The 19,757-nt window shown below is 36.6% G+C and overlaps 1 protein-coding gene across 7 annotated transcripts in view; it reads left to right on the forward strand.

Moving 5' to 3' along the window:
- The window catches only part of LOC131146894 (probable protein phosphatase 2C 8), a 70,483-nt gene that overhangs the window by 26,469 nt on the left and 24,257 nt on the right, over positions 1-19,757 (forward strand). For all 7 annotated transcript variants that reach the window (XM_058096731.1, XM_058096729.1, XM_058096733.1 and 4 more), the window contains exons 4-7: positions 7,554-7,590; positions 7,716-7,760; positions 8,450-8,502; positions 13,558-13,719. In XM_058096731.1, the coding sequence (XP_057952714.1) occupies positions 7,554-7,590; positions 7,716-7,760; positions 8,450-8,502; positions 13,558-13,719 (297 nt within the window). The remainder of the gene's footprint in view (positions 1-7,553; positions 7,591-7,715; positions 7,761-8,449; positions 8,503-13,557; positions 13,720-19,757) is intronic.

The following is a 19,757-nucleotide window of genomic DNA, read 5'->3' on the forward strand; positions in this document are numbered from 1 at the left end:
CCATCCCCTATCAACAGTCCTATCAATAATTTTACTCAAAACATCGACCACAAGAACAAACAAAAGGGGGAAAACGGATCCCCTCGCCTAACTTCCCTAGAGGAAGAAAACCAATCTTTAGCCTGCCCATTAAGAACTACAGAGAAATAAGCATTTGACAGACAACCTGAATCCAACTCCTGCACCTAACAACAAATCCTTTCCTCCTCAGGACCTTATCAAAAAATCCCCAACTAGCCCTATCATAGGCCTTCTCAAAGTTCAATTTAAACACAATACCATTTTTTTTTCTAAAATGAAGATCCTCCACCGCCTCATTTGCCACCAATATAGCATCCACAATCTGCCTACTACCATCTAAAGCACTTTGAGCAAAAGAAATAGTATCATTAAGGACAGAACTTAGCCTATTAGCCATCACCTTAGCTATGATCCTATTCACATCAGAAACTAAACTTAATAGGCTGAAAATATGAAACCTTAATCGATGTATTCTTGTTAGGAACTAAAGAGATAAAGGTGGAATTCATTCTTTTCTCCAATTTACAATTGACATGAAACTCACAAGAAGACCTTCATCAATCCCCCCATCACATCCCAACATCACCAGGGAAAAAAAGCTATGATAAACCCATCAAGCCCAGGAGACTTATCCCTCTCAAGACTAAAAGCTACGGCCCTTTCCTCCACTTCCTCAAAAGGCCTTTCCGGCAACTAAACATCTGAAATTGAATTTCACTCCACCCCTCAATTATATGTCTTTCTAAATCTTCTTTAGTGAATAAGATCCTAAAAAATTAGTTGCACCTTTAGCTATCAACCTCTAATATGTGATTTGGCCTGACATTAACTCCAACTCTTTCATATAATTATGCCTCATGGGCCCATTAGCCACCTTATGAGAGAATTTAGAGTTACAATCCCCGATCCTACCCCATTTAAACTTAGTTATCTGCCTCCAACTTCTTAAGGAGCTCTAGCTCATTCTTCATATTCATTGATCACACTCTCTCCTCCCTAGTAAGACCCTCAATCTCCTATTCCAATCCAACACACTCAACTCACTCAAATGCTCCTTTTTAAAACTCTTAAAATGTCCAAACACCTTTAAATTCAACTTTTTTTAACTCCTCTTTCAACCCTTTTAGTTTGTTCAAAATCCTATTACCTTCTAAACTAACAACATTACAACTTCTCCAAAACACCTTGACCAAATTACAAAAACCATAGATATCCAATTGCATATTCTCAAACCAAAATGGACTAGGACTTCATCTAATCTTTCTAGACTCCAATCAAATAGGAAAATGATTTCCCCTCTCTCTCACGAATCTCCCTAGGGTTTCAAATGTAGCTGGTGCTGCTTTGACGTTGCCCCAGCAGTGCTATGACATTGATGCTATTCCACGATGGTTTTCTCTCATCCGAAAAAATCTTCTTCTCTCATATCGATACCCTACTGTGTCATGGTGCTGGTAGATTTTGATTGTGGGGGGTTCATTCAGTTTAGATCAAAGGGAAATCCTTGAATCTGAAATTGGATAAAATGGGTACAGTGGTAGCTCTGTTTGTTCTTGTGAAGAATCAGCTACAAAATCAATGGGTAAGACTTTCATTGGCTACTGCAACATTGTTCTCGCTGGGATTTTCATCTCTTGGTGGAAGATCAAGCGAGGGTATTTGAAGATCTTGGGTAAGTTTTGCTGAATACTGGATGGTGATACATGCGACGAAGGCAGGTAAGTTCTTGGAATTAGGGCATAGTTGGGGAGGCAAGAGAAACTCTATATTTGTTCCTGAAGGGTCCAAAGGTGATGGGTGGCTTTGATATGGGGAAGAATTTACTGCTCTGGTAAGCTCTCTTCATCCTGTCACTAATGGTGTAGGGAGTTAAGATCTTTAAGAATCGTCCATGGAGTCAGGAAGTTTCAGGTAATAGAGTTGATGCTGGTGCCTGTAGCACTTCTGAGGGTAGGCTGGAGGTGGTGTAAGTTCATTCTTGGGAGGGGGGGGGGGGTGGTTGATGCTAGAAGGATTGAGTTCAGAGGCGGTTCAGGAGCTGTGTATTTCGGCAAGGATTCCGACTGGGGGGCTGAGTCCAGAGGCTTCTAAGGCTTCCTGCTTGGATGAAGGCATGATGACAATTGGATGGGTTGGGCTTGGGTCTTTGATGATAAGGTTAGACCTTGACCGGCTGTTTGACAGTAGCATAGGCATTTAAAACAGATGATGAGCCTTGAGGTTAAGTAGGCCCAAAATCAGAATTATGATCCTACTTTGGGCTTGTTTAATGAGAAAGAAAGAAATCTGGTTAAGCATTGGACCAACTGAATGGGCAGGCCCAAAAGCTTATTCCTATTGGTGTTAATAGACCCAGTTGAAAGTCAGGCTCTCAATCTGAATGAAGCTCACAAGCGATCTTCTAAATCCTGTATAGCGGCAGGACTTCAGCTTCCTTCGGAGCAGAAGCAAGCTGCAACTGCATCAGTGATTTGGTCAACATCAAATCATACCCATGGTGGTCGAGAGGAGAGGAGTAGTTGTTCTGATTACAATAAAAAAAGAAGGTGGGAATATAAGGGTTGGTTTCTAGTGATTTAATTAATATTATTGAGGGTAATTGTTTTCCTGCTCAGAAGAAGTATGCTAGTGGGCAGAGTTCTGAGAATGAAACTGGGGAAGAGTCATCTAAGAATTAATTATGGTGAAAATGAAATTCAGGATTTTTTTTTTTTTGGGTTCGGAAGGAATGTCAGATGGTAAGAGAGCTAATTCAGATAATCAAACCGAAAGATTTACGTTCAGCATGAGGTAGTGCACATCTTGAAGAAATTTAAGATTCATCTAGTGAAATAACAAAAAAAATTCTTAAGGGAGTCTCAAAATGTGGGTTGTGTATAGTGAAGGAGCCTATTGGTGAGAGGGCTAGTACCTGCAAGGATAGGAAGAGATTGGCGGATGTTTCAGATGATGATACTGCAGGTAGTAGTGACTTTGCTTATCAAAAGGGCTTACTTTTGGATCAAATTTGGGATGAACATGGTTATTCTTCCGATTCTTCTTTTGACCACCTCAGGATTTATTTTACATCCTGCTTTCTCCTTTAGAAGGCTTAGATGGTATTAATGTTTTTGAAGATGGTGTTCCAAAATAAGAACAGAAGGTAAAGGACAGAATTCCGCCAACCCCAGTTCGAGAAATTTCTGGGAAGGACCTTGAAACTTAGAGTTTGTTGGATGACTTGGGCCTCATGTTGTCTGATCAAGGAGGAAATGAAGTTAGGTTGACGGTGGAAAATCTAAGGTGAAAAAGGTTCAGAGAGAATTAGCTAATTTGAAACGTTCAGTGAAATATGATTGGAAGGGATCAAAAAGGGGTTTTCTTGGCCGATTGTAGCAGTTTTTATTATTGTTTTTTATTTTTATTTTTATTTTTTATTTTTGCTTTATTTTTTGAAGATGTAGTATGAAGGGGAGCTTAGGCGCAATGGTAAGGTTGTGGCCGTGTGACTTGGAGGTCACGGGTTCGAGGCGTGGAAACAGCCTCTTGCAAAAATGCAAGGTAAGGCTGCATACTATAGACCCATTGTGGTCTGCCCCTTCCCCGGGCCCTGCATACACAGGAGCTTTGTGCACTGGGCTGCCCTTTTGAAGATGTAGTATCCTTGCTATGATTATACGTTCTCTTTCCTAATACATCTTTTATTATAAAAAAAAAAAATCAAATAGGAAAATGATGAGATGCAGACTTAGCAAGAATTTCTTGACTGAGATCAGAAAATTCATCCTCCTACTCTTCAGTAAAAAGAAAATGATCTAATCTACTAGCTACAAGTCTTACCCCTCCTCTTCCCCCTCAACCAAGTATACAAAGTACTTTGCTACTAAATATTTCTTAAGTCACACTCTTTAATAAAGGAAGCAAAGAGCTGCATACTAGACAGAAACCTTCCACAACCTTTTTCCTGGGAATCTCACAACATTGAAGTCTCCCTTTGCCACCCGTCTGGGATAACACAACCCATACACTGCCCCTAATTCCTTCCAAAACTGAGATCTCAAAGTTGGTCTATGAGGACCATATGCAGAAGAAACCACCACTGCCTCTACCTTCCACTTCTAACACCATAGAGATGGGGAAAAAGAACTAAATCAATCCACAACATTAGCCACGCTAGTGTCCCAAATGAGCAAAGAACCTCCAGAAGTGCCTCTAGAAGACAAAGAAGCCTACTTTTTACCTTTACTAGACCAAATTTCCCTAATATTGCCCTCAGTGACACACTTAGTTTCTTGTAACATTAGGAGCTTGGGAGAATACCTAAACACCATTTCCCTAAACAATCCCCTTTTCTTAAAATCACCAAACCCTCTAACATTCCCAGTCATTAACATCATATTTTCACAATCTACCCCCTCACCAAGCCTTCTACCCACCTTAATTAATTGAGGACTCTAGGTTTTTCGAAGCTTTCTCAACTCTTTTCATCTTCCTCTTAAGTCTCAGGACTCATGAGACACAACCACTTTAAGCTCCCTACCTAAATAATTCATCAATTTCAACCCCATTTCATCCAAAAGGTTTTGTGGATCTATGTTGTCTCTCTCACCTCTAAAGAACTAATGATAATGTTATTTTCCCCTTTAGTTTCCTATTGGCACGTAGTATAATTTTGCAATTGAGGTTCACTTCTTCGAATGGGAAGAATACCATTCACAGGCTTAGAAACCCCTTGAGCTACAGGAGATACCATTAGATATTTATCCAAACCCCTTTTAATAATAACATTAGCCACAACGTTATTAGAATGTGAGAAAGAAGCTGAATATGAAGTAGGAGTTAAATGCGAGTCATAAGCTGAATTTGGAATGTAAGGAACAAATGGCCAAAGAATCTTCCTTAGCTGCAGCATTTTGATGGTCAGCATCTTCCATTCTTCCTTTAAATGGTGAATACCAACTTGTGCATTCTCAGAGAATCTCCCGTAGTCCATTGTCACCCCTTCTGTTTGCTTAAATATATCACCATGGTCTTAAATATCCACGAAATTGTTGAAATTTCCGATTTCCGTCACCTTTGAAATTGAAATGGCGGTCAATTTCCGTCTTGCATAATTTCTGTCGAAATCTCAACAAATCATCCAAAATTTATTGAAATCTCAAAATTTTAACAAAACTTGTCGAAATTTGAACTATGCATTGAAATTTCCTCGAAATTCGAATGAGGGATTTAGGAGTGAAATGAAATTTCTCTTTTAATTTATTTTATTTATTTTTATCAAAACAAATGATTATTTACAAGTGCTTTTGAAATTATATGAAAAATAAACTTACAACAACATTTTATTTAACCATTCATTTCTAAATTATCATTATTTTAATAATAAATAATATTTAAATGATTTATGAATTTCATTTGTATTAACTGATTCACTAAATATGTTTAATGTACATTATCTTACAAATATGTTTGACGCACTTACTATATTACAACTTCTCCACCTTATACACTGCATAGATGTATTTACTTGTAATATACCTAAAACTTACATTATTATGTCTATTAATCATTTCTAAAGCTTCATAAAAGAATTCTATGTTTTATTATTGATTTCCATTATTTTTTAAAATCGAAATCGACATCGAAATTGAAATTTCCGTTGAAATTTTTGTACTTTTGGAGCTTTGAAATTTGAGTCTAAATCAAAATTTAAGACCTTGGATATCACATTTCCCCAGTTCCACAATATCTGAGCTTGAAACCTCAATACTCAAAGTAACTTCCTTATTTATTGATCCAAAAAAGGCCCCTTTCTAAATTTCACATTCTGTCATAATCATCATCATCCTCGTCAAAACACTCTCAGGTCAATGGGGACTCATACTCAGTGTCCTCCTGCATCACCTCCTGCTCCTTAATTTTCAGTGAATTTAGGTGACTTTCCTAATTAGATTTTGAATTAACTACATATTATATTCACATTATTGCGAGTTTGCAATTCCTCAGCAATTCTTGAACGTACTGCCATTTGAACATCTTGACATTGCAAAGCTTCAGAACTCCCATCACCCTTCGCCAAATCAGTAGACAAATGTGATTGATTATCATTCAGAAAATTCTAGGGTTTCTTCAGGGAGTCTTGTTGTCCGACCTTCAGACCTATTGAGGGGGGCTTTGTTGTAATTGTTTGTTGGGTTATTTTGATGAGAATGTCTCCAATCTTTGTATTTCTCTCGATTTTCTGTCAATGTTTTTATTTTTCAATCCCTAAAAACAAATAATCTTTTGAGGGAGTAGTGAGTTGGAGGTGGGCGATTTGTAATGTGAATTTTTTTCATAGGGTGGGATGTGGTAGTAGGGGAAGGAATTTTATTGAGGAGTTAGAGGAGTACGGAGGGAATGATTACTGGGGATTCTAATTGTAGTGCAGGAATGATAACTAATTTTGTTAAGGACGATGTGAGTAGCACTGTGATTGAGGGATTAGATTAGTGCCCTTTTGCAGCAGGAAAAAAATGGTGTGACTTTGGTCACCTTTCAAGGAGGATGAGATAATGAGATAACAGCTAATTTTTCGAACTTCCAATAATTGTCATTTGCCAATAAAGTAAATCTAACAACACAAAGGACTTTTGATCATTATTAAGATACACTAACCTATTATATTAATGCAAGGAGAACATATTAACGTATGATGCTTCATTTTCTATATCCTCTCTTCTGCAATAAACTTTTTTATAATTTTTTTTTCTGTAAGGAAATATTACTGGAAGGACTGAATATAAATTATATAATATTGTATCATAGGTATTATGGAGGGGACTGTTTTCTCATAAGATTTGTGCTTGCCACGGGAGTGCTGACCCCAAAAAAACCAAAAAAAGAGTTGTGCAACCATCCTTATGGTAACCAGGGATCAAGGGGGAAGATAGGTGCAGAAAGAGCCAAGAGACAAAAAAGCCCCAAAGTAAAAATGCCCTTACAAAATAACCACGCTGAACGAAACCATCACAATTAAATCTAAGGCTAAATGGAAAAGAAGGTTCTTATTGGCAAAAAAAAAACATGAACATGATCTTCTCCATTGGTTCCCTTTGGATGGCGACAAGGAACTGGAACTATGTTTTTCATGGTGCGGCAATGAGCACCCAAAATCTAGTAACCGAGTAAAATCAACTACCGTCAAAATCTATTACTTGCTATTGGAGTGGGGACTCCCTTGGTCTGTCTAAGTGTAAAAAGGAAACATAGCGTCAAACAAAAAGTGTTGTCTCTGGCACTTTCATGTAATTTTAATAGAAATTGTATGTTGCTTCATTTTCATTGACTAGTGTCTAATTTGACTTCCTTGTATTGTTGTGATTTCATATTCATTGCATAGCGGCTAATTTCACTATATTGGAGCTGTCATATTCCTCATTATATATTTATCTTCCCTAAATTAGCTTCTCTTTGTTGTTTTTGTGTGTGTGTGTGATTTGTAACAACTACAATTTTGCAGAGCATACTTTCCTGATTGGTGTCTGATTTTTTGTGTTTTATGACAATCACAGTTGGACGTAAAAGCTGCTAAAAAGGCTATAGTTGATGGTACGAGTTCACTGTTTTATTCTTCTCTCTAATTCATATCCATTGCTAGGTGGGAAGTTCTTAAGTATTTCATTTGATGCTATTTCCCTGTTAAACAAGGTTTGACTATAATTTTTTGTATTTAGGCTTTCGGATAACCGACAAGTCACTTATTCAGGAAAGTACTGCAGGTACTTCAAGAATTTCTTCTCTCAGCTGCTTTTTCTTAAATGCTTTCTCCTAAATCTTTGCATAAATTGTTGAAATGCTTAGTCTGAAACAGCACGTACGATTCTAATACTTATTGTTTTATTTCTGGAGCCTTATATTCAGCACGATTAAGGGGCTGAATTGGAATGTGAAGCAACTGTCATGGATACTGGTTCCTGGTTTTAGACTATAAACTGCTGCAATTAATGCATGAGAAGTAGAGTTATTCAGAAACATTGTGTAACTCAATGTGTTAAGGGGCTGATGTACTTGTAATCTATGATTGGTGAATTGCAATCATTGGCACCAAGCATCAGCAGGGTATTATATCTCGAATTGTTAATGTGGAAGATTTCAACAAGGTTCTGAATTTGTATATGTACTGAATTTTCATCAACATCAAGTCATGCCAATTGTTGTTATTGTTGCCCCTTCCCCCTCCAATTCTTTTTTACCGTGTTGAGCTGACTGCTTCTAGTGGACTAAAAGAAGTTCTGTTCCTTCTCTTTTTTACTAGTTGTATGAATATTACCTTATTTTATAAATTTATTTTTTAGGGTATCTTGTATTTTTAAGTTTTTTTTTATCTATTTTTTTTTTTTTTTTTAAAATAATACATATGTTCTCTTGATCTTCATATGACTATTGGTTTTTCTGTATTCTTTTCTAGGGGGATGGCAGGATGGTGCTACAGCTGTATGTGTTTGGATATTAGGACAAACTGTAAGTGGTGCTAATTATATTGTGTGCTATTTTCCTTGGTCTATGCATTAGGGATTTACCGTTAATGGTGTTAGCAAAATGTCAACTTTTGGAGAATTGTGTTTTTTTAGTGTTAAAATTATTGAACTGCCAATCATGCTACTGGTGGTTTTGCACTGATCTTTATATCTTAATATAATTTTCTCTTTTTTTTGTACTATATTTAGAAGAAAAGTGAAAATCATTCTCTTGAAGAAAAAAATCCCCGTCTTTTAAAAATTAGACAAAACAAGAAAGTGGGGCATTTCTCAGAAAAGCGAAGAAAAGAAAGAGGACTGGGAAATGGTGGGGATTGCTCCATCCTCTTCTTTGATGAGTGATGAAGATGTGGTGGTGCTTCCTCCCTCTCAATACCCCTCAACTTCAAGCCTTCGAACATGGCGACTTGTGTGACAGCTGTCATATCTCATATAGAAGGATATTCAGAGTTGGATTTTGGAATCCTCAGGTTTCTATTCTTTTAAATCATTCTTTGAGCATTTGACTAGATCCGTTAAGTCTTTTCCCCTTCATTGTTTTATTTGGAAGTTAAAATCCCTTCTAAGATGAAGACTTTTGCTTGTTTGGCTGTTCTTAATAGAGTTAGCCCCAATAGTCTGTTGTAATCTTGCAGAGTAGGAGCCCGTTGAAGGTGTTATTTCTCGATCTTTGTTTGTTGTGTTTTGATAGCTAAGAATCTGCATCGCATCTATTTTTGCATTGCTCTTTCTCTTTGGGGATCTAGAACAAGTTTTTTGCTGTTTTGGGGGAGAAATGGGTTTGCATGGGTTTGGTGAAGGATTTACTTCAAATCTATATTGCTGGATTTGGGAAGAGTGGCATTTAGTCTTGTGAAATTTTGGCTTTCACTGTTTTGTGGGGAATTTAGATGGAAAGAAATGCTTGTATTGTCAGGGAAAAAGAATTTTTGGTACTTGGCCTTGGGATAGGGTTTGTTACTTGGCCTGTCTTGTCTTTTGCAGCAGTCTGTTTTAAAGGGGTGCCTTTCTTAAGAGAGATTGGAATGCGGTTTTATTTTGATTGTTTTCTTGTCTTTTTTTTTCATAGGTGGATCTTATTCTCCTCTTTGTATGTTCTTTCCTCTAGAATGAAAATATCTTCCTTTTCTTTAAAAAAATTATGACCTAAGGTCTAGAAGAAGAGGTACTAGATGACCGAGTAACTCTATGTTTAGCTTTCTAGGCAAGAGTTGCAATAGGAAGAGATGCCTACTAAGAACTAAGATGCTTGATATTGTCGACACCTAGAATACTCTCTTTAGCACTGACACAGTTAACCCCTCTTCAAATGTTGAGTGGATAGGAGCAATAGTGGTCGCAACATTAACAACCTGAGAAGGCACGCCATCAAGATCTAAACATTGGTCAACCATATGACAACCACATCGACAATGGTTTGTGTGTCCCTTTAACATGCCCATCTCCACCACTACTATTTCCCAAGCCACCCGAGGAATCTCTATTACTATTTAACCATCTACTAAAAACATCTTGTGTAATGATGGCATGTTTGTGCCAAAACTGTGAGGACCTAGAGTATTACAGCTAGAGGAGGCTTGAAGCACGCATGAATAGACATCTGCAAACAGAAGAGAATCTGTAACTGGTTTGAATCAAAATTCAAGTTTAAAATCTGCTATGACTCAAAGAACTTGTCATCTGTTGAATAATTGGTTAAAATGGAAGACCTCACCTTAATGATAGGTCACTCCTAGTAATAATATATGTCAAGTACAGACCAATGACAATTATACCCTTTCTAACTCACGCTTACTAACATAACTTTAGCACATACTAGTCATGCTAAATGACCAAAATAACCATTAACACTCCCCCTCAAGTTGGAGCATATGATATATATGCTCCTACCTAGTTACAATCAAATTTAACACAAACACCTCTCAAGGCTTTAATGAATAAACAGCAAGCTGCATATTAGACTTCATATGAGTGGTTGTAATGAGCTTCTGCACAAGTTTCTCCTGAACAAAGTGGCAATCAACTTCAATGTGCTTTGTTTGCTCATGGAAGATCAGGTTGGAGACAATATGAATGGTAGCTTGATTATTACACATAAACTCCATAGACTAAAGCCCAGTTCTTTCAACATGTTCTTCAACCAAACAAGTTCACATGTAGAGTGAGCCATGACTTTATACTCTGACTCAACACTTGACATAGCCACCACAGTTTGTCTCTTACTCTTCCAAGAAACCAAATTACCACCAACAAAGTTATAGTACTAGGTGTTGGATCTTGTGTTGGAAGGTGACCCAACCCAATATGCATATGTATATCCTTGAATACGAGTGTGACCTTGATCCTGATATAAGAGACTTCTCCCAAGTGCACCTTTAAGATATCTTAACATACAAATTACTGCATCCTAGTGACTTGTTTTTAGAGAATCGAGAAACTGACTCACAACACGTGTTGAGAAAGATATGTTCGGCTGAGTGATTGTGAAATATTTCAACTTTCCAACTAGTCTCTAGTACCATCCTTGGTTTGGCAACAAATCATCTATATTTGGCGCTAGCTTATTCTTGGGATTCATGGGTGTATCAATAGGTTTGGATCCCAACAACCCTAACTCATCTAAAAGATCAAGAACATACTTCCTCTGTGAGAAGACGATTTCCATACGAAATCTCGATACTTCTATACCCAAGTCCTTCAATGGTCCCAAGTCCTTGGTATGAAATTTAGTCTCTAGAAAAAGCTTTAAATCCTAGATGCCTTGATCGTCATCACTAGTAATCATAATGTCATCCACACACACAATAAGAAAAGTCCCGCTAAATGGAGTATGACGATAAAATATAGAGTTATCTACTGCACACCACTGGAGGCCAAACTCAAGTACTACAACACTGAATTGACCAAACCATGCTTCAATAGGCTGTTTTAAAACATATAATGATTTCTTGAGCTAACACAGTGAGCCTCGTTCCCTTCAAGCAACAAACTGAGGTGTTTGATCTATATAGACCTCCTTCAAAAGGTCACCATGTAGGAAAACATTCTTCACATCCGACTAATGTAGAGGCCAATGACAAGTAGTGGCTAAGGTGATAAACAAACGTGTTGAAGCAAGTTTAGTGACTCCAGAGAATGTGTCTGAATAGTCCAAACTATGCCCATAAGTATATCCCTTAGCAACAAGGTGGGCCTTCAAACGAGCCTTAGAACCATTAGGGTTGACTTTCACTTTGTACACCTAGTGACAACCAACCACAGACTTATCACGAGGAAGAGGTACCAAATCCCAAGTATCATCATTATGTAGCACACACATCTCTTCAACCGTTGCAGTCCTCCACCCAGAATGGGATAGGGCTTCAGAGACAGATTTTGGAAGGGAAAAAGAAGAAGAGTACTAACAAAAGTAATACAAGGGTGACAAGATATCATAGCAAAGAAAATTTGAGATTGAATGTTGGGTACAAGTGCATTTACCTTTACAAACAGCTGTAGGAGGATCAACATCATGGGAAATAGGATCATCTAATGAGGGAACTAGAGATCTAGAAGTAGAAACTGGAGGAGGCTATCCTCCCTTGAGTCACCCCGTGTGTATGCCTGTAAATTGAGATGATCCAAATGATGAGAAGGACTCAAAGTGCATGAAGATGTAGGAGCATTGGGCATAAATAATAGGTTAGAATCTGGAAGGTAAGGCAGAGGAAGGGACTCATTAAGAACAAAGAATTGGTGTAAAGTAGGGCTGTAACATCGATATCCCTTTTGAGTATAGGAAAAGCCCAAAAAAATAAATTGATCCAACAATTCTGTTCCTGGAGTTAATTGATGGACAAAGGACACAACTGAATATACGAGGAGGAAGGGAGAACAAAGGAGCCTTTAGGAAGACAACTGAATATGGGATTTTACCACCAAGGACAAAGGATAGCATTAATGCATGGATTTGAAAGAAGGGTGGGAAGTATGTTGTGGGATAAGCTAAAATTGGTTTGATTAGAGTTAAAAGTTCTACTTTTGGACAAATAGCTGGACTAGTATGTGCAAGCCTGTACTTTTGGGACGAAGTTTCTCGCAAGGTTGTCTTAATTTTTTATTTTTATTTTTCGAACATCATTGGCGTGTTTCCGTTACTTAAGCGTCATATTTCTTTGACACGTGCAAGTGGAGTAATTTTGTTGACAGCAGGAGGCTATCCTACTGCACTGGGTTCCTCAAATTATGGCTTTTTTAGTGAAAATAACATGGCTACTGACATCCCTGAGATTTTTTTTTATTGAAGTAACAATTAACTCATTTAGATGCATTGAGATTATGATGCAGGGAATCCCTTTAAATATAATGCTTGAGTGCTTAAATACTGCTTTTGATTTTGTTAATGATATTTCAGATACGATAGATTTCATTTTTTTTCCTGTCATGTTTGGCGAATTGAGATGGTTGTGAGAATTCTTAATTGATTTATGTATTTTCTGAAGTAATCATCTGACTATATGCTATTTTGTTTTGTTGAGTTCCACACCTAGTCATATTTTTTAGTCTAATAAGACTTTATTTAGAGAAATATTTCTTGCTTTGTGAGCAAAAATTTGGAAAGAGATGCATCTTCTTTAGTTCCTATTGGTTTTGTGAACCATAACTACTGAAAGTGGTGCTTCTTCAGTGGTGCCAACTGCCAAGTAGTATTAGTGTCTGATGATAACATCCCCATATCACTGCCAGCAGTAAGTTTTAAAATCTTTTTGATATTTAGAATTTTATAATTCATTCCATAAATAGTGAACCATGAAACGTGGTCATGTTTTCCATACTGCCTATGGAGAAGCCAAAGTTTTTGACCTATTTGGGGATCATTTTGAATACAATATCTTCTTGCAGCTGGATAGGTTTAACCAATCTCTCCAAGGGTGTGCCATTGTGGAAGCAACCTTGCAAAACATATGTTAAAGCTTGATATACATTGCTTCTGGCAACATTGCAAGTTTAGCTAATCTTTCTTTGCTTGTGTTGTTCGTTACATTGTTTGTGCTGCTAGGTTTTTGTTGCTAATATTGGAGATGCAAAAGCAGTGGTTGCACAGTTACCAAATGCTGATGGATTGTGGAAACATGAAGATCATGTCAAATCATTAAAAGCCATTGTCTTGACGAGAGAACACAAAGCCATTTATCCACAAGAACGTGCTCGCATTCAAAAAGTAAAGACTAAATTGTTCTCTTTTTTCTCTTTTCCTGGCCATGGCAATATTATAATAAAACATTGAGGTGTATTGCAAGTCATAGGCACATAGTTATGAAATTTTTTATCCTGAGTAGTTATGAAGTTTTTTCTCCTGATAACAATGATTCTTTTTCTCTGAAGAAATATGATTTGAATGACACCTGTCTTGGTTTGACGTTGTTAAAGTTTGATATATATTGTTGGCCCACAACCTAACAGCTTAAGATTTTAGGCAAAGTGGTAATCTAACATGGTATCAAAGCTAGTAACCAGGAGATCCTGGGTTGTCTTGTTGCCCGCATTTACTATGTTGTGTTCAAAAAAAAATTATTGTAATGCTCTGTAATAGGTGTTATCTATCATGTGTTTATCTCACCATGTGCTGTCGGGCTGCACATGCAGAAGAGTTTTAAAGCTTGATATACATTGTCGGTCCACAATCTAATAGCTTAACCTTTTAGGTAAAATGGTAATCGAACAGATGATATGGGTAGAAACTGGAATGTATGGATCTCCCTGTAGAAAAGAAGTTACTGAAAATTTATACAACATTTCTAAGCTCAATCTTATAGGTCAAACCTAAGCATTGCCAGGTTTGGCTTGATGAGGTTTATAAACAATTGATGTGGATCAACCAGCAGTTTTGGTATCATTATGCTAACATTACTTGTATTTGAAAATCGCAATGTAAACATACCAGTGAGTGTCAAATTATGGAATTGGACAAGCGCATAGGTTCAATTTGCTGAGACAAACAAGCTTGAGAAAAGGAACATTTACTGCTAAACCAAGATGAGCTTGAAATATCTATAATGTGCTCAACTTAGTTTGCTCTTCTTTGCCTATTGTGTTGGAGGGCTGGCATATCTCTACAGAGTGATGTCAGGGTGCGGGTTTCGAATTCTTCAGGTGGTATTTGTGTTAGCCATTTTTTGGTGACTTTGTCAGGTCTGCTTTTCTCTATTTGTTGGTGCATATGGGGGGTTGAAGTCCCTTCTAAGGTAAGGTGTTTGTATGGATGGTGGCCCTTAATAAAGTTGACACCAACAATCTATTGCACAATATGAGTCCTTCTAAGGCTTTGTCTCCTCATGTGTGCTTTTTGTGTGGTAGCAGTTCTGAGAAAATTTCTCATTTGTTTTTGTATTGTTTATTTGCTTGGGATTTGTCAAATAGACTATTTGGAGTATTTGATTATGTTTGGGTCTGTTCAAATTTGATGAAGGAGCTTCGGAGCTTTTGAGTGTCTCTTTTGTAGGTTTGAAAGGATAAAGAATAAGGACGTTGGGAGTGTTAGTGTTAGATATATGCATTAAAAAATGGAAGAAAAAGGATAAAATAACTAGTGTAAGAGAATTAGGTGGTGGAACCCTAAAAGGAGAAAATATAATAAAATTTATAGATAAAATGATCAAATATGGGGATTGGATTATAGAGGATGGGATAGATACAAATACTCTTTGGAGTAGATTAGCTAGCTCTATTAAAAAGATAGCAAAAGAGATTTTAGGTGAATCAAGGGGAAGATTCTTGAATAGCAAAGAAAGTTGGTGGTGGGATAAAGATGTACAAAATCTGTAAAGAAAAAAAGAATTTGGTATAAAACGTGGCAAAAATGTAGAAACATGGATAAATTTGAAAAGTATAAGGAGGCGAGAAAAGATGCAGAAAAGGCGGTTAGTGAAGCTAAATACGGATCATTTAATAGTTTGTATGATAGATTAGATACAAAATAAGGGGAAAGAGATATATTTAAACTTGCTAAAGTTAGAGAAAGGAAAAGTAAGGACTTAGGAAATGTAAAATGTATAAAAAGTGAGGATGATATTGTCTTGGTTAAGGATGAAGACATTAAAGAAAGATGGCGAAGTTACTTTAGTAAGTTGTTTAATGAAAACCAAATAGAAGGCTTAAACTTAGAATTGTCAAATGAGGAAAAGACTAAAAATATGAGATTTATTTGCAAAATTAGAGTTAACGAAATTAAGTTTGCACTAAAAAAGATGAAAAATAGGAAAGATATAGGACCAGATAACATCCCAATTAAAGTTTGGAAATGCTTAGGTGTTAATGGAATTATATGGTTAACTAAATTATTTAATACAATTATAAAAACTAAGAAAATGCTAGATGAATGGAGGAAAAACACTTTAATACCTATATGCAATCGCCGGAGCACTCCCATTCCTCTTTGATGCTCAAATCGAGCTCCTGCCAGAGATGAGTCATCTCCATGAAATACTCAGTAATGCCTCTTTCACCTTGCCTCACCTGTCACAATTAGGTCTTGATCTTGAAGATCCGCGAGTAACTCTCGACGTCGGAATATGTCTCACGAATGGCGTCCCAGACGTCCTTGTCGTTGGCAAGAACAAGTAGATTTTTCCGATTGACAGCTGCATTGAGTTGACGAGCCTAGCAATGACCATGGAGTTTTTGGACCTCCATTTTTGCAAGGCTACAGCGTCGGTAGAGTCTGGTTTCCTCCGTTCGCCGGTAAGATAACCTAGCCCCCCTTTTCTTTCAATCACCAACTTTATGGATTGAGCCCACTCACGGAAATTTTTTCTATTTAATTTCTCCACTGAGAGTGGAAAGGCTATGTTGTCTAGCCCATTCGAACCCCCAACGGATGTGACCTCTGAGTCACCGTCGATATTTTTAGAAGAGGTCGACCCTCTGCTGTTGATGGTGCCACTAGCCATAGTTAGCTAAGGTTGAGAAACCCTAGTTCTAATACCATGTAAATGGAATTCAATTTCTATATTTCTTGAATTCTGAATTACGTACATCCCAATCTTACAATATTTAATACAATCAACTATTATAAACAAGGAAACAATCTCCTTACAGAATAATATACAATCTTATACTTTTACCCATTTTCCTAATTTACTCACTATTCCCACGGATACTCGAAATTTCAATAGAAACAATCAAGGCATCTTCTTGAATCCACACTTCTTTTCTCTTCTTGTAAGAAGGATTAGATAGGAGCAAATGGTTAGATTTTCCTAATCCTGCTAAATAAACCCCAACAACTTTAGACCATTGAACATGATTTTTTCTGTCCAACTTTTGAGTTGTTATCTGTGGCAGTGATGAAGGAAACATGTTTTTCGGATTCATAGACTCCATCCCAACACTCACAAACTAGCAGCCACACCAATCTCAAGCAAGAAGAATAATCAAAACTAATTAGGACAATCGCAAACAATGCGAAGCACCGACACAACCACGGACCAGGTGAACGACTTATCAACTGATATAGCACTGCCACAGCCTCACAACTCAACAAACAAGTACCAATTAGATAAGTAACATTAAATCAATTTCTATGAAATCCAAATAGTGTAAGTTTATGCAACATTACCAAGAGGTCCTTGTGCTGAGTTTTGAAGAGATTCTTCAAATATTTAACTTCAATTTTTGACAATTGCTCCAAGAAAACTCTACTAGTAAACTTGAAATGATGCTAGCACAAAATTTATCCTCCAAAATATGTATCAAACAATCAAAATGGATTTCTTGAGACCAGCATCAAGATGAATTGACTCGTCATTTTTTCTAAATGAGAGAAAAGATGGACCAATGCAAATTCAAAAAAGTACCAATTAGATAAGTAACTTTAAATCAATTTCTATGAAACCCATGTAGTTTAAGCTTATGCAACATTAACGAAAGGTCCTTGTGCTGGGTTTTACTAGATTCTCCAAATATTTAAGTTCAATTTCTCACGACTGCTCCAAGAAAACTCCACTAGTAACCTTGAAATGATGCTGGCACACTAAATTTATCCTCCAAAAGTATGTACCAAACAATCAAAGATGGATTTCTTGAGACCAGCATCAAGTGAAGGAAAACCAGTTTGTCACAGTAAATCTCAAAATATTGCAGCTTGGCCTAAATCTGAATGTTTGCAGACCTTTCAAACACTTTAATTTGCATTGACATTCCAAGATCCAGTAGTATAGATCAAAAAATCTTGTAGCCAAGGTCTTAAATTTCGATTTCGACTCAAATTTCGAAGCTCCAAAAGTACAGAAATTTCGACAGAAATTTCGATTTTGATTTGAAAAAATAGCAGAAACTAAGAGTAAAGCATGGAATTCTTTGTGAAACTTAAGAAATGGTTAACAAACATTATAATTTAAGTTTTAAGACTAATATATTACAAATTAAATACATCTATGTTATTTATGAGGTGGAAAAGTTGTAAAATAGTATGTGTGTCAAACATGTTTGTAAGATAATGTGCATTAAACATATTTAGTTAACACAAATGAAATTCATAAATAATTTAAATATTATTTGTTATACAAATATTGATAATTTAGACATGAATGGTTAAATAAAATATTACTATAATTTTATTTTTTCATATAATTTCAAAAGCACTTGTGATAACCTTTTATTTCAATAAAATAAATTAAAAGAGAACTTTCAATTCATTCTTGAATCTCTCGTTTGAATTTTGATGAAATTTCATTGCATACTTAAAATTTCGACAAATTTCGCTAAAATTTTGAGGTTTTGATAAATTTCGGATGATTCGTTGAGAGTTCGACGGGAATTGTGCAAGACGGAAATCGACTGCCATTTCGATTTTGAGGGTGACGGAAATCAGAAATTTCAATGGAAATTTTGACAATTTCGTGGAAATTTATGACCATGCTTGTAGCTGAGTTAAAAATTTACCAAAAAAAATCCAAAATATCATGGATAAATTCAATATTCCTCAATTCTGAAAGTAGCGCAAGGTGCTCACTGGCTGAATTTATCCCTAAAATGTGAACCAAACTTTATTTATCAGTTTTCAATCAAAGAGCTTCAAAATCTCAGGAGAAAAACAAAACTATTGTGAGTGGAGTCAATTTCTTGCAATTCTAGTAGCTGGAGAAGACGGGCAATTTTCCATGTGTATCACCATGCATCGCCTCTGGCGAGGTTCCTTAGGTGATGTTTTGAGGTTGATTGGAGGGTGGTGAATTGAATGGCATTGGTGCTGTGTCAAAAGTTCAAACAACTCCAGAAAGGTTAGATTTTGAAGGGCTCAGCTGCTGGAAATTTTCAGGTGCTTTGTGGGGCCACACCCCTCATTAGATGGAGATGAAATTTTAGGGGCAAGTGTTTGGGGTATTCTGTTTTTAATAGCAAAGAAAGTGTTGTGAAATGTTATCTGGAAATTGGTGTTTTAAAAAATGAGTGGCACAAACTGCAATTTTGGCTGGAAGTTGTGATGAACAGCTTGTGTGGCGATCATTGTTTGTGTTGATGATTAGTTTGGTCATTTAGCATTATTAGTATGTGCTTAGGCACAACGGTAAGGTTGTCGTTGTATGACCTAGAGGTCACAGGTTCGAGGCGTCGAAACAGCCTCTTGCAAAAATGCAAGTTAAGGTTGCATGCTATAGATCCATTGTGTTCCGCCCCTTCGTCGGACCCTGCATACGCGGGAGCTTTGTGCACCGGGCTGCCCTTTTTTTTTTTTTTTTTTAAAGTATGTTCTAGTGTTATGTTAATAAGTGTGACTAAGGGCATTATGGTCATTGATATGTGCTTGACATAGATTATGAATAGAGGGTAAGACCTACTGTTGTGATTAAGTCGTCCATTTTACCTAATATCTCAACATGGCATCAGAGCAAGATCCAACCTAAATCCTATTGGCTACCTCCATCAAACCAGATCCTAGACCTAATCATCCTATGCAAATCTACCATTATAGGAGGATCAACTGCACCCCTATTGCCTAGAAACTAGTCAGGAATCACCAAAAAAAAAATTATATTTTGATTTAAAAAAAAAAAAAAAAGTATATTAGATTGAGAAAGGGAAATTACATCCTAAAAGGACAGGAGGTCCACCCAAAAAAAATTAAAAAATAGAAAATAAAAATAAAAATACAATTAAAAGGAAAATCCCATTTCAATCCTTTTCTCTCATAATTCACCGAGCACTTCAAATCCAATTTAACCATAAGATCTTGAACTTCTAAATCCTTCCTAGGAATCT

The sequence above is a fragment of the Malania oleifera genome, chromosome 13 (genome assembly GCF_029873635.1).
Source record: "Malania oleifera isolate guangnan ecotype guangnan chromosome 13, ASM2987363v1, whole genome shotgun sequence".
Taxonomy (NCBI): Eukaryota; Viridiplantae; Streptophyta; class Magnoliopsida; order Santalales; family Ximeniaceae; genus Malania; species Malania oleifera.